At 35.8% G+C, this 12,121-nt stretch overlaps 1 protein-coding gene across 1 annotated transcript in view; it reads left to right on the forward strand.

Annotated features, from left to right (window-relative positions):
- The window catches only part of rps6kc1 (ribosomal protein S6 kinase polypeptide 1), a 31,770-nt gene extending 28,571 nt beyond the window's left edge, over positions 1 to 3,199 (forward strand). The window contains exon 16 of the mRNA XM_060883001.1: positions 232 to 3,199. Within this exon, the coding sequence (XP_060738984.1) occupies positions 232 to 333 (102 nt within the window). The 3' untranslated portion in view covers positions 334 to 3,199. The remainder of the gene's footprint in view (positions 1 to 231) is intronic.
- Positions 3,200 to 12,121: the final 8,922 nt, after the last annotated feature.

Consider the following 12,121-nt stretch of genomic DNA (forward strand, 5'->3'; position numbering starts at 1 on the left):
CTTTATTTTATTTTATTTTTATATTTTATTTTTTTCTTTTGCCTTTTTCTCTGCTTTACATTTTTCTTTCTTTCTTTCTTTCTTTCTTTCTTTCTTTCTTTCTTTCTTTCTTTCTTTCTTTCTTTTTCTGTATTCACACTTACACTTTCTACATTCTACACTTGACTGTAGTAGTATTTGTGTGTAAATACGATTGTATAAGTTTCTGTGTGTGTGTGTGTGTGTGTACAGTTGCTGCAGTATAACCCTGTAGAGCGACTGGGTGCAGGTGCAGGAGGAGTGGAGGATATCAAATCACATCCCTTCTTTGCTCATGTGAACTGGCCTAACTGAACTGTATGACTGACTGATTGACCTGAGAGCTGAATTGCTGCAGAAGACTCTGCATGTGTGTGTGTGTGCGTGTGTGTGTGTGTGTGTGTGTGTGTGTGTGTGTGTGTGTATGTGTGTGTATGTGTGTGTGTGTGTGTGTGTGTGTGTGCGTGTGTGTGTGTGTTAGCATGAGAAAAAGAAGACAAATCTCTTCAACTCTAAAGACTCCCTGAAGACTCCATCTTCACTCTGTTTGTTACTGAACACACCAATATCCAGGATTTAAAAAAAAACACTTTCCCATCATGCACTACGGGTCCCTACACCATTAACCTTCATGATACGTTTACGTCTACATTATAGCAGTACAGCACAACAATAACAAACAATTCAAATTTGTCTTGTGCTATAAAAGTTTGAGGAAGTAGAAATTGACACTGGAGCTATAAGGCTAATGTCCCTCACAACTAATGGAAGCTACAGGATTAGCATCGGGTAAAGAAAACTGGCTAAATCATCACCTGAAATTTAGAAGTAAAAAAATGTATCTTAGTCAAGCGATGAAATCTTAAATCTAATCTAAATTTAGGATTTTTTTTTTCATTATATGATTATGAGAAATACCAAATATAGTATTAGTTAGGATAATTTTGGTTATTTTTGGAAATTAATGCTAAAAATTGGAAAATTATTCTGCTGAGAGAAGCTTAAAAATAGTAATATTGTAGAAATAGTTTTCAATTTGTTTTCTTGTCATCTTTAAATAGAAAATACTAGATCACTTTATCCTGCGAAGATATCATCTTTTGCAGTGAAAATGCCCGAAAATGTGAACATGTTGCGTTAGGAAACTTTAAGCCACGCCCCTATTCGAGTCCCATTGTTTTTTCTACAAAGTTACAACATTCTTTGAGAAACTTTGCATGCTATATGTGACACCCGCTTAAATTTCTGACACGTGATGGAACTTTACCCGTTCTACCATTCTCAGCGGTTTGTTTTCTCCAGCTAGTTCGGAACCTAGCGAGTTAGCAAGGAAGCATTTTAGGTTGTCAAAAGGAAATGCGAATATTGTGCATAAACTGACAAGGAATTTATAGTTTTTAGTAAATGAAAAAGATCTGTTTGTGTTAATTCGTGTTTTTTTTTCAAACACAAATTAGTGTTTAAGTGATTAAGTAAGGAATGAATCAACAGGACAAAGTGTTTTAAACTAAACAACACGTGTCTTGCTGTATCACTTCCTTTACTTGCCATAGCTACATTAACTGCATCGTTGGAGCATTAAAACAAAAATGTCTGAGTTTTATTCTTTTTTTAATCCTGTATTTATTTTGACATTTGCTTCAGGAAACATCTTGTGCAATATTACATTAAATATCACGTAATTAGTTAACCGATTTGAGTTATTCTATTTATTATGAATATTGTTATTATAATTATTATTAAACGTGCATACTTATTTTGCACTTGAACTCGGGCAAATTGTGATCTAATTTCCTTGTAATTATGGGAACTAGATGATGAATATTGAAGACCAGTTAACATGCTCACACGACCCTTATTAGCTTCCACTTTGCACTTGGAGTAGAAAAGAGGGATCAAGGGGTCCAAAATTTGAATAAAACCCTTGCAGAAAATAAAAAGGTCTAAGCATTCGGTTCCAAAGATCAACCAACCCCCCAAAAAAGGAAAAAATAAAAAAAAGAATGAGACGAGAAACGAGATATGAGCAGAAATCTGAACACAGACAGAATGAAAATTCTAATGCATTTTAATTTAAAACAGAGTGTTAATGTCTGAGTCATGCGTTCAATCCACCACGAATACACACATTTATTCAGTAATTTGTAATAATTATTGAGCAGATTGTGACGTTTTCAAGTTTTTATTTTTTTTGCAGATACAGAATAGAAAAAAATTTACGTGAAATACAAGAACACGTTTCAGAAAAATAAACAGATAAAAAAGTTGTTGCCATCAGATTTTGTTCTTTTAAAACTGCATTAGTAAAAATAAATAAAAAAATGATAAAAAATATATAAATAAAATTGAAAAAAAATAAATTGTGGGAAAAAAAATACATTTCAGTTTACTAATAATGTACTAATACTAATGCAGAAAACAATAAGTATGCAGAAAATCTCCGACATCTTCGGATCTACATCATTTCTATATGTCTAATGTCATTATTTACTTGTCAACTTATTTTTCTGAATGAACTGACTCAGACTTTGGGACCCTGAGGATCGGTTTTGTGCATGTAAAGAGTGTTTGTGAGGTTGTGTTTACATGAGCTTCAGATGATACGTAATAATATAAGAGAAAATAAAAATTTGGATTAATAATATAATATAATATAAAATAATATAATTCTTGTTGAAAAGGCATTGATAACTTAACATTGAACAAATTAGCGTCCGGTCTGTGAATTCTGCGTCATCTTTATAGACGCTAAGCAGCCGAGGCGTTAGCTTGAATTTTTTCCAACTACATTCTGTATATTCTCAAACCGTTTTCTTTGAATATTAAATTATTTATGAATAATTTATAATTAGCGCTAACATGCGTGAGGTGATGTTTAAACATCACATCACACCACATGTTAAACGGTATGATGGTGTGAATAAAAAAAAAAACAACGTCCATTTGCCAGAAAACATTTTCACTTTTGAAGGGACTGAGCATGACTGTGGCTGGATAAATTGGACTAATTTCTAATTTTTTCTTCTTTTTTAGCGGTTAAAAACATGTGCATTTCTTTTACGTTATCAGTTAATATGATAAGTGTAAAGACTTTTTTTTTTTTTTATCTTTCTAAAATGCATTTTTTTAATCAAATGTTTAAAATGTGTTCATGAATAATAAAACACTTGAAAAATTTCAAGCAAGACTTTTTTTTTCTGAATTGAAATTTTAAGTCTGCTCATTTTGTTTTAGTCCTTAAACTTCAATGACATTAAATGGTGTTTAAAATAATTCTGACTAGAATCACTGAAATCTGTAAGAAAAAGAAAAGAAAATGGATTACAGGAAAATTAAAAAAAATTAAGGCTATTCAGCTAGACTCATATTTTAGCACAATTGGTTATTTAGTAGAATTTTTTTATTAGATATATAAATCTATAGGTTCGGATGGAAGTGAGGCTCAGAATATAAATTAAACCCTGTCACTCAACGTCAGGCTACTTAAATATTTAAAATTTAAATATTTTATCTTTACCATTTTACAAGTAGCTCACATTGTTAAAATTTAAAAGCTCACTCTTTATATATATATATAATGTTATAATGTGTGTATGGCAAAGATTTCAATTAAAAACCTACCTTTTTAAACCTTTAGAACTAGTGTAACTGGTTTATTCATTAAACAACTCCGTGTTGTAGTTTATTTCATTAACACCTTCTATAGTGAGGAATGTGTTTCAGTATCAGTACTCTTTATCTGTAGGTGTTTATTACTGTCGTTAACGTTAAACATGGACGAGTTGGAGGAATCACGTTAAAGATACGGGGAATTGTATACATTATACGTCCCCCTGCCACTCGTGTTCCCATGAGCACTGGATTCCCAGTAAATAATTAATTACACACTTGATGTTAGTGTTTGTGTTAGTGTCTGGTGAGATGTTTTGAGATGAGACAATTCTAATATGTTTATACAGTCACCAGTATAGCTTTGATTGTTTTATGTGTTGTCAGTTGTATGTGTGTGTGTTAAGTATGTGTAAATCTGTGCTTAAAGGTTGTATAGTGTTTTGTCAGACTGGTGTGTGTATGTGTGTGTGTGTGTCTTAAATCTGTGCTTAATGGTAGTATGGTGTTTTGTCTGACTGTTGTGTGTGTGCGTATGTGAATGTGTGTGTATGTGATGCCCAGGGCAGATCAGCTGCCTTTTATCTGCCTGTGTATGAGCCTGATGCGCTATAACAGCAGCTCTTAAGGAACGTCATCACTCCTTACAATTGAAGGAAACTGACACACACACACACACACACACACACACACACACACACACACACACACACACACGGGCTGTTTATACATCAGGTTTTATGGTTTTTTTAATTTATTTCATTGAGGTTTGAAGAAAGATTATTTTAATCCAATTATGTTTACAATGATGTAGTATTTATAGAATGACAAAAAACTAAAGTGAGCAATTAACCACTGGAAGGCTTAAGTTCACTTAAAGTAACCAGAGACAGGTTTTCAGATGTACCAGATTTTGGGTATAAATTAAAAAAAAAAAAAAAACACCCTAAAAGGCCCTTATACCAATTAGTCACACACATTATCCAATTTATACCATAGTACTGAGTAAAAGAGATGCTTAAGAAATTCAGCTGCTGGATGTATTGTTGCATATTTAAAACAAATGAAAATAAAATTGCCTTTATATACATTAAAATAATCACTTAATCTTGTATGTGTTAAAGATGAAATAGCACCAAGAACCTTTAAAAGGGATTGTTAAAAATTTATCTGGCCTGAAATAAAATCATCTCAGACGCATAAATGAGTAGAGTGTACAGATCACGAGAGTGAGTGTGTCGGGTGAAAGGTGTGTGTGCTGGCTGCACCGTGTGAAGCTTACAGGAATGCAAAAATAGTATTGGGTACGTGTATACACACTGTATATATATATATATATATATATATATATATATATATATATATATATATATATATATGTGTGTGTGTGTGTGTGTGTGTGTGTGTGTGTGTGTGTGTGTGTGTGTGTGTGTGTGTGTGACCCACAGATTATGTTCTCTGACTCTGATTCTACACCAGCACTGTCATTAGCCTACAGGTTTTCCTACAGGAGTTAAAGGTAAGCTGTCAATCACTGTGTGTGTGAAGGAGTTTGGTCATTATTACTTTGAACACACACACACACACACACACACACACACACACACACACACACACACACACCTGTCTAAGTTATGCTTATGGTTGGATCAGTGGATCAGTGGAATTGCATCGTTGCCTGCTTTTTCTATTTCTATAAAAAAAAACGCTTAATTTCTCTGTATGCCAAAGTATATTAGCCTAGTGTGTGTGTGTGTGTGTGTGTGTGAGTTTTTCTTCTGGTTGAACGACTACATTTGGTCTATAAGGAAAGTATCCTGTTTACTATTTAGCAAAAAATGTCTTATTTATTTATTTATTTATTTTCTTACATTCTTTCTTTATTTTTACGTTTATAGATTAATCCCATGCACTTCATGGTAGGTAGGAAAAAGTGTCCTAAAGTCACCTTTAACCTGTAGATGTATTTATATCATTCAATTTCATTTCATTGTTACTTTACTGGTCAAGGTGACCTGAACTGATGCTACAGAATGTTCAAAGTGGGTTGTGTTCACTTTTTTTTAATGACAGAGGCCATGAAAACAGCCTGACTGACATTCAACACTTGGAAAGTCGAATGTTTGTGCTAACTCTGCTAGCTCAAGTGAGCCATGTCGGTTAACGGTTTAGCGGTGCAGATACGTTTGACATCTACATCATACATTTGTGTCTTTGTTCCTCTCAACATTGTCTTTACATTGTCCCTATAAAAAGACTTCAGCTTCTTGCTAGCTAACTAAGTCATTCCCTCAGTCTTTAGTCAGTCTTTTCTGAGTAATTTAAACAGTGCTTCTGAGGATAATGTTGATAATTGTTTTTTCTGCTTTGTGCTAGCGCTATGTTCTTGCTAGCTAACTAGGTCATTACCTCATTACCTAGTGCTTAGATAGTGTAAGTCAAACTTTTCTTAATTTAACCAATACTTCTATGTAAATGTTGGTGATCAAGTGCTTTTCCTACTTTCAGTTAGTGCTATCTTTGTGCTAGTTTGCTAAGTCATTGCCTCAGTCTTTCGCTAGCGTAGGTAATTTCTGTGTAATTTAAAAAACAATTCTGAGGAAATGACACTTTTTTGACACTTTTCTCTCATTTTCACCGTCATTGTTTGTATAAAGGACTTAATAGCTTGTTGCTAGCTAGCATGTCATTACCCCAGTCAGAATGCTGCTAATGCTTTTCTTAGTAATTTACCCACGCTTCTGAAAAAAATGTTGATCTTCCTGATAGTTTTGAGTAATTATTTGTTTTAGCTTCATGCTAGTTATCTAAGTAATTACCTCAGAAATTAGCTAGTTATTACTCCTCGTGGTTATCTACCAACACTTCTGAGGAAAATGTTGATAATAAAGTGTTTTCCTGCTTTGTAAATATTAATGTTAATTTTCCTGACAGATTTGTCTCATTTCTATTCATGCTCCATCTTTACATTATCTGTAAAAACCTCAACTTTAAATTCTAGCTAGCTTAATCATTGCCTCAGACATTAGCTAGCATATTGTTAAAATTATAATTTTAACTAGCTAGTTAGCAAGTTAATGCTTTTTCTTAGTAATTTACCATTAGATTTGTGGGAAATGTTATTATTACTAACTGCCTCCTGATATTTCTCACTTTATTTTTACTGACATTGTCTTTGTTGAAATAACCTCAGCTTGTTAGTGAGTCATGAATGGCATGACTAGCTCAGAATTCAGCATATTTTCTGAACAATTTTATGTCCAATTTGGAGAGAAATGCTAACATTCCTGTCAGTATTGTGTAATTTTCACTGTCACTGTGTTTCTCTATTGTCTGTACAGCAGGCTTTATTGTTATGCTAGCTAGCTAAGTCATTACCTCAGTCGTTAGCATTGTAATTTTAGTCATATTAAGTCTTTTCTGAGTAATTCACCATCATGCCTGTGGAAAATGTTTATATCCCTAACAATTTAGTATGATTTATTTCTTTATTTTCTTTACTTTAGCTTCATGCTAGCTAATGAATTCTTTCTAAGAAAACTGCTAATGTTCCTGACTTTATTGTGTCATTGAGTCTATAAATTATCTGTATGAAATACTTTAGTCTTAAGTCTTCAGTCTGCATTGTAATTTTAGTTATGTGATCTTATCTGATTAATCTACTTGCTTTGCTGAGAAAAATGTTGATATTAGAGTTAATTTGGTGTTTGTATAAAACTTTTCAGCTTTGTGCTAACCAGCTAAGTCGTTACCTCAGCCATTAACTAGCACATTATCCGCACCCGTTGTTTTCCAGTTGCCTAGCAACTCACAATTTCTGTAATATAAACACGACGCATCTGCGATTATGTTTTAGATTCATTAAAGAAATTGAGACGAGCTTGTAAAGTCTCGTGTTGTGCTGTGAAGACTGTCAGGTAGCTAAACGTGCGCCGTTGGCTGCGTTTCACCTGCATCATCAGTGTCGCTTACGCTCTCACACACACACATTACACGCATTACCACTGCAGGTGTCTCAGGCCACATCTGTCCACATTGTGTGTGTGTGTGTGTGTGTGTGTGTTTGGGCATGCCTCAGGCTTTGGAATAATTACATTAGTTCTCTAGTCATATCAATGTGCTTGGTCTGTCTGAGGCTTTTCTTTATGCTACACTACACACACCTTGTGCGACCGTGAGTGTGTGTGTGTGTGCTTATACTTTCCTTACCCCTTACAGTTGTGTTAGATCATTCGCAGCCTGAGGTGAATAAAACAAGCTTGTGTGTATGAGAAGGAGAGAGAAAGAGAGAGAGAGAAGCAGAGAGAGATGCCTGAAGTGTTTTGGACTCCTCAAGAACATGGTAGTAATCTCAGCTTTGGCAGCAAGCAGAGACGTTTTGTGTGTGTGTGTGTGTGTGTGTGTGTGTGTGTGCATTAGAGAGAGAGTATGTGTGTGTGAGAGAGAGAGAGAGCATCCTGTGGATCGCAGCGTTAGGCTCAGCCCTCACAGCATCTTCAGCCCTGGCACAGAGGAGGAGTACTGTGTTTGCATGAGTGTCTTTGGCTAAGTGTATAAGAAATTTTCAGCACACTGTGTGACAGATTACCTAATGAGTGTGTGTGTTTGTGTGTTTGTGTGTGTGTGTGTGTGTGTGTGTACACTTCAAATGGGATTTCAAAACTACGCCAGCAAAACCGCACCATGGAAAATCAAAATCTGGACAATATTTCTCAGTCATTTCTTCAGATGACTTACCACTAGCTTATTTGTTTAGCAAACTTGTTATCCATCTACTATGACCTCTCCAGCATAAGGTTGCTAACACCATTGCTCATGTTAGGCTAAATATCATGATGTGTGATTAAAAGCAGCTTTTGCAGCTATTTATGTTTGAAATGATATATATATATATATATATATCTTCTATCCTTTTTTTTTGGTAATAACTATGTTTACCTGCATTTCTTATTGAGCAAGATTTTAAACATTAAGTGTCACAATTACACCTATACTAGCAAGAATAAATAAAACAGGTGAAATAAATAAATACTGGCTAATCTATAAAACGAAGGGTCCGTGAACGTTGACCTTTGTCCGTTGTGTGGATTACTGCAGCGAGAGGGTTTAATGTGATGCTGTTTCAGTGAATTTTATTCACATCTTGTGCTAAATGTCCTTTCTCCCTCCATCTCTCTTTTTTTCCTTTGATGCGACTGAACGCTGTGTGTTTTGTGCCAAATGGCAGACACTCACTGTTCTAATAGCCAGATGTGCAGCCACTGATTTTTGATTGTGTGTCCATTCTTTTGGAAGTGTCCTTCTCTAATACTCTCTCTCTCTCTCTCTCTCTCTCACACACACACACACACACACACACACACACACACACACACACACACACATACACACATACACACCTCTGAACCGTGATTACAGCCCTGATACATGGCTAAGATGCATTGGTTAGCTTGAATCTTGAGCTTCTCTGTTGACATAAATACAGTATGACACACACTAGAATATCATGCTCAGGATCGGCTGTGGCAGATCCTTCGAGCTATGACAGAAGGTCTTGTCACAGGGTGGTCGACTATCAGGTCCTTATAATTTAAATTCACCCAAATGTTGCCCTGCATTTATTCTGCACACAACACAACAGACACCAAAACTCCAACATCAGATTCAACAAAATGGAAACATTTCTATACTCCGGTCATTTGCCTTCTGCATTTGCTTATCAAGCATGATTGGCTGTTATGTTTTATGACGCAATTACACGTTTTAGAGTCTTAGATGTGACAAGTTCAGTGTCTTTTTTCTCTTTTTTTTCTTTCCCTTTCTTTTTTTTTAAAAGGAAGTTAGTCACATATAAGATATTATCAGAGTTTTAAATTACCAGTATGATATTGTTTCTAAAGAAACGTCTCATTCAGCTAGTATGATGAACTTTACAAAAAATGTTATTTAAAAAAAAAAAAAGATTTAAAATTGCATAGTAATATATAACCATACGTGTGGTGAGGTTTTTCTGTGAGAAGATTTTTATTTCATAGTTTTAGAAGGAGACTTCAGCTTCAGTTGTCTGTAATAGTTACTTTTCTGTCTCTAGGTGTCATTAATTTGAAGATACATTAAAAAAATGGTGCTGGTGTGGAAACAGCTGTAATTGAAAGTAAAATGTGTGTGTATGTTTGTATGTATGTGTGTGTGTGTGTCTGTGCTTGACCTGCTCTCCAGCTCCTTTATTCCTGGCTTTGTGCTTTTTTTTAAGAAACCCATCACTAAAGTGGATCTTTGAGCTTCTTCAGCCCATTCTCTATCCTCTGTACTCCTGATCTAGCGTGAACCCAAGTATGGCTGCTTCTTTGTCTCGTCCCGAACCCTGGACAGCAGTAGCGATGCCACCCTAATGCGATCCACTTACACCCCCAGCAGAAGGCAGATGACTCTACACTCTGGCATGTCGCCCAGGCGGCTGGGAAATCTGTGCCCTAATGGCAGATTTAACCCTCCCCTCACCCTCACATCTCTCTCTCTCTCTCTCTCTCTCTCTCCGTTTTCTTTCTCTTTCTTATCTCAATGGTGCAATCTTCTTTCATTTTTTTTTAAAAACACCATTTCTCTATCCCCAAAATGATAATCTCTCATTTATAAAGCCGTTATTAGGGCAGAGGAAAGCGTTTCATGTACAATGGCTCAATCAGCCGATCGGACAAGAACGCCTGATTCGGGGTCTCAGAGGAGCAGCCACTCTGGAGACGATCCCAGATTGTTAGCTCTGGATCAGATCTCAGATTAGAAGATCTCCGAGCGTTAGCTTTAGCTCAGGGCTCAGCTTGTTATACCATGTGTAAATCCTCCGAAAGGTCGGGAAAGACAGCATGTGTCCACGATTTGTTTATCACAGATAGCGAGGCTTTGAGAACACAAGCGATGTCATCTAATAGAAACAAACACGTCGTTGTGAACTTTTTACAGTTCTGACAACTCTTATTAATAATCTTTTAAAGAGTTTTACCACAAACACCATCTAGCTAATAATCTTAGTAAACCTGACATATCATAACCTGATACCATATATCAGATGATTTTTAAAACTTATGTAGAAAAATAAACACTTATCAGCTAAAACTAGCTATTAAGTTAGCGTGAGCTAACCCAAAAAACCTAGGATTTTTAATTCTTATATATAGATATATATATACACACACACATAATAAATGTGTATATAAACAAATGCTTTAAAATATCTGAGATTTTAAATCATAATAATGTTCAAATACATTATATAAATTTAATGCTAGCTAGTTGATGTGGCTAAGGCTAGATAACTAGCTAAAGTAAACCATTCTGAGAGCATTTAGTTAGAATTTAGAGAAACTAGCTGGCTAACTGGCTAATTGCAAAATTAGCTTGCTATGCTATCTATCTGCTTAGTGCACTGCTAGCTAAAACAGATGCTTGCTGTTTTGTTGCAGTTTTTTTTTCTGTTCAAATACAACAGTTGGCTATTAGTTCAATGGGTTAGAGTTTATGATCTTGGTTAGTTAGCATTAGCAGTTTGACCAGGTTTGAATGTTTTAGCCATAACACCTAGCAGTAGCCATTTCATTAAACATTTTCCAGTCCGGTCTCTGTTAGAAGTAGTTTTCTGAGGCTTCGTCTGGCACCACGTCAAATTTTAAGTGGATCTTCACCCAAAGAGTCCCAAAACACACCTGTGCATTAGCATTGATGTTAGCCTGTAGCATGCTAAAGACTTCTTGGAACTGAAACGCCACCGAATATTAATAAGCGCGCACCTGTAGGCTTATCAATGGCTGTAAGATTAGCATCATTTGTTTGTGGTGGGTCTTGAGGCGAAAGAAAGGAGAACAGGAAAGGGAAACGAGAAGCACAAAAAAAAGCGGGCACCTTTTTTTTGTTTGGCGCCGTGACTGAAAACGGCCATTCATCCTCGCTCCTTGATCAACGAGGACGTGGAGCTGAAAAAAAAAGAAACATTCAACAGAACAAAAAGGGGTTTTGGTTTAGAATAAACATGCATTATTCTCCCAAACAAACCATCCGGCGGGCGATGGAGTCTTCTGCAATGAAGACATGATGTGTCATGATAATTAGGAGGCCGGACAAAAGGCGCTCGATAATGAGCATGCAAATTTATGCAAAACAACCCCCCACCCCACTTCTCAATATTTCTGAAGCAGGCTGAGATGCGTAGAGCTGCTTTTTTTTTCTCCCTCTCCACTTTTTCCTCTCTCCCTCACTAACTGTTCCATTTATCCTCATTGCTCCACGCTCTAAAGAGCTGGCAGATGAGTGCAGCCGCTAATGTAGGAGGCTACAGGTCGAGAGAGAGAGAGAGAGAGAGAGAGAGAGAGAGAGAGAAAGAGAGAGAGAGAATGCATGATATACCTACAATGCATCCCTAAGCCTCATCATCCCCTGACACACAAAAACAAAGCTGATTGCACACCCCATCCCCCCAATAACACACACACACACACACACA

Source organism: Tachysurus vachellii, chromosome 12, assembly GCF_030014155.1.
Source record: "Tachysurus vachellii isolate PV-2020 chromosome 12, HZAU_Pvac_v1, whole genome shotgun sequence".
Classification (NCBI taxonomy): Eukaryota; Metazoa; Chordata; class Actinopteri; order Siluriformes; family Bagridae; genus Tachysurus; species Tachysurus vachellii.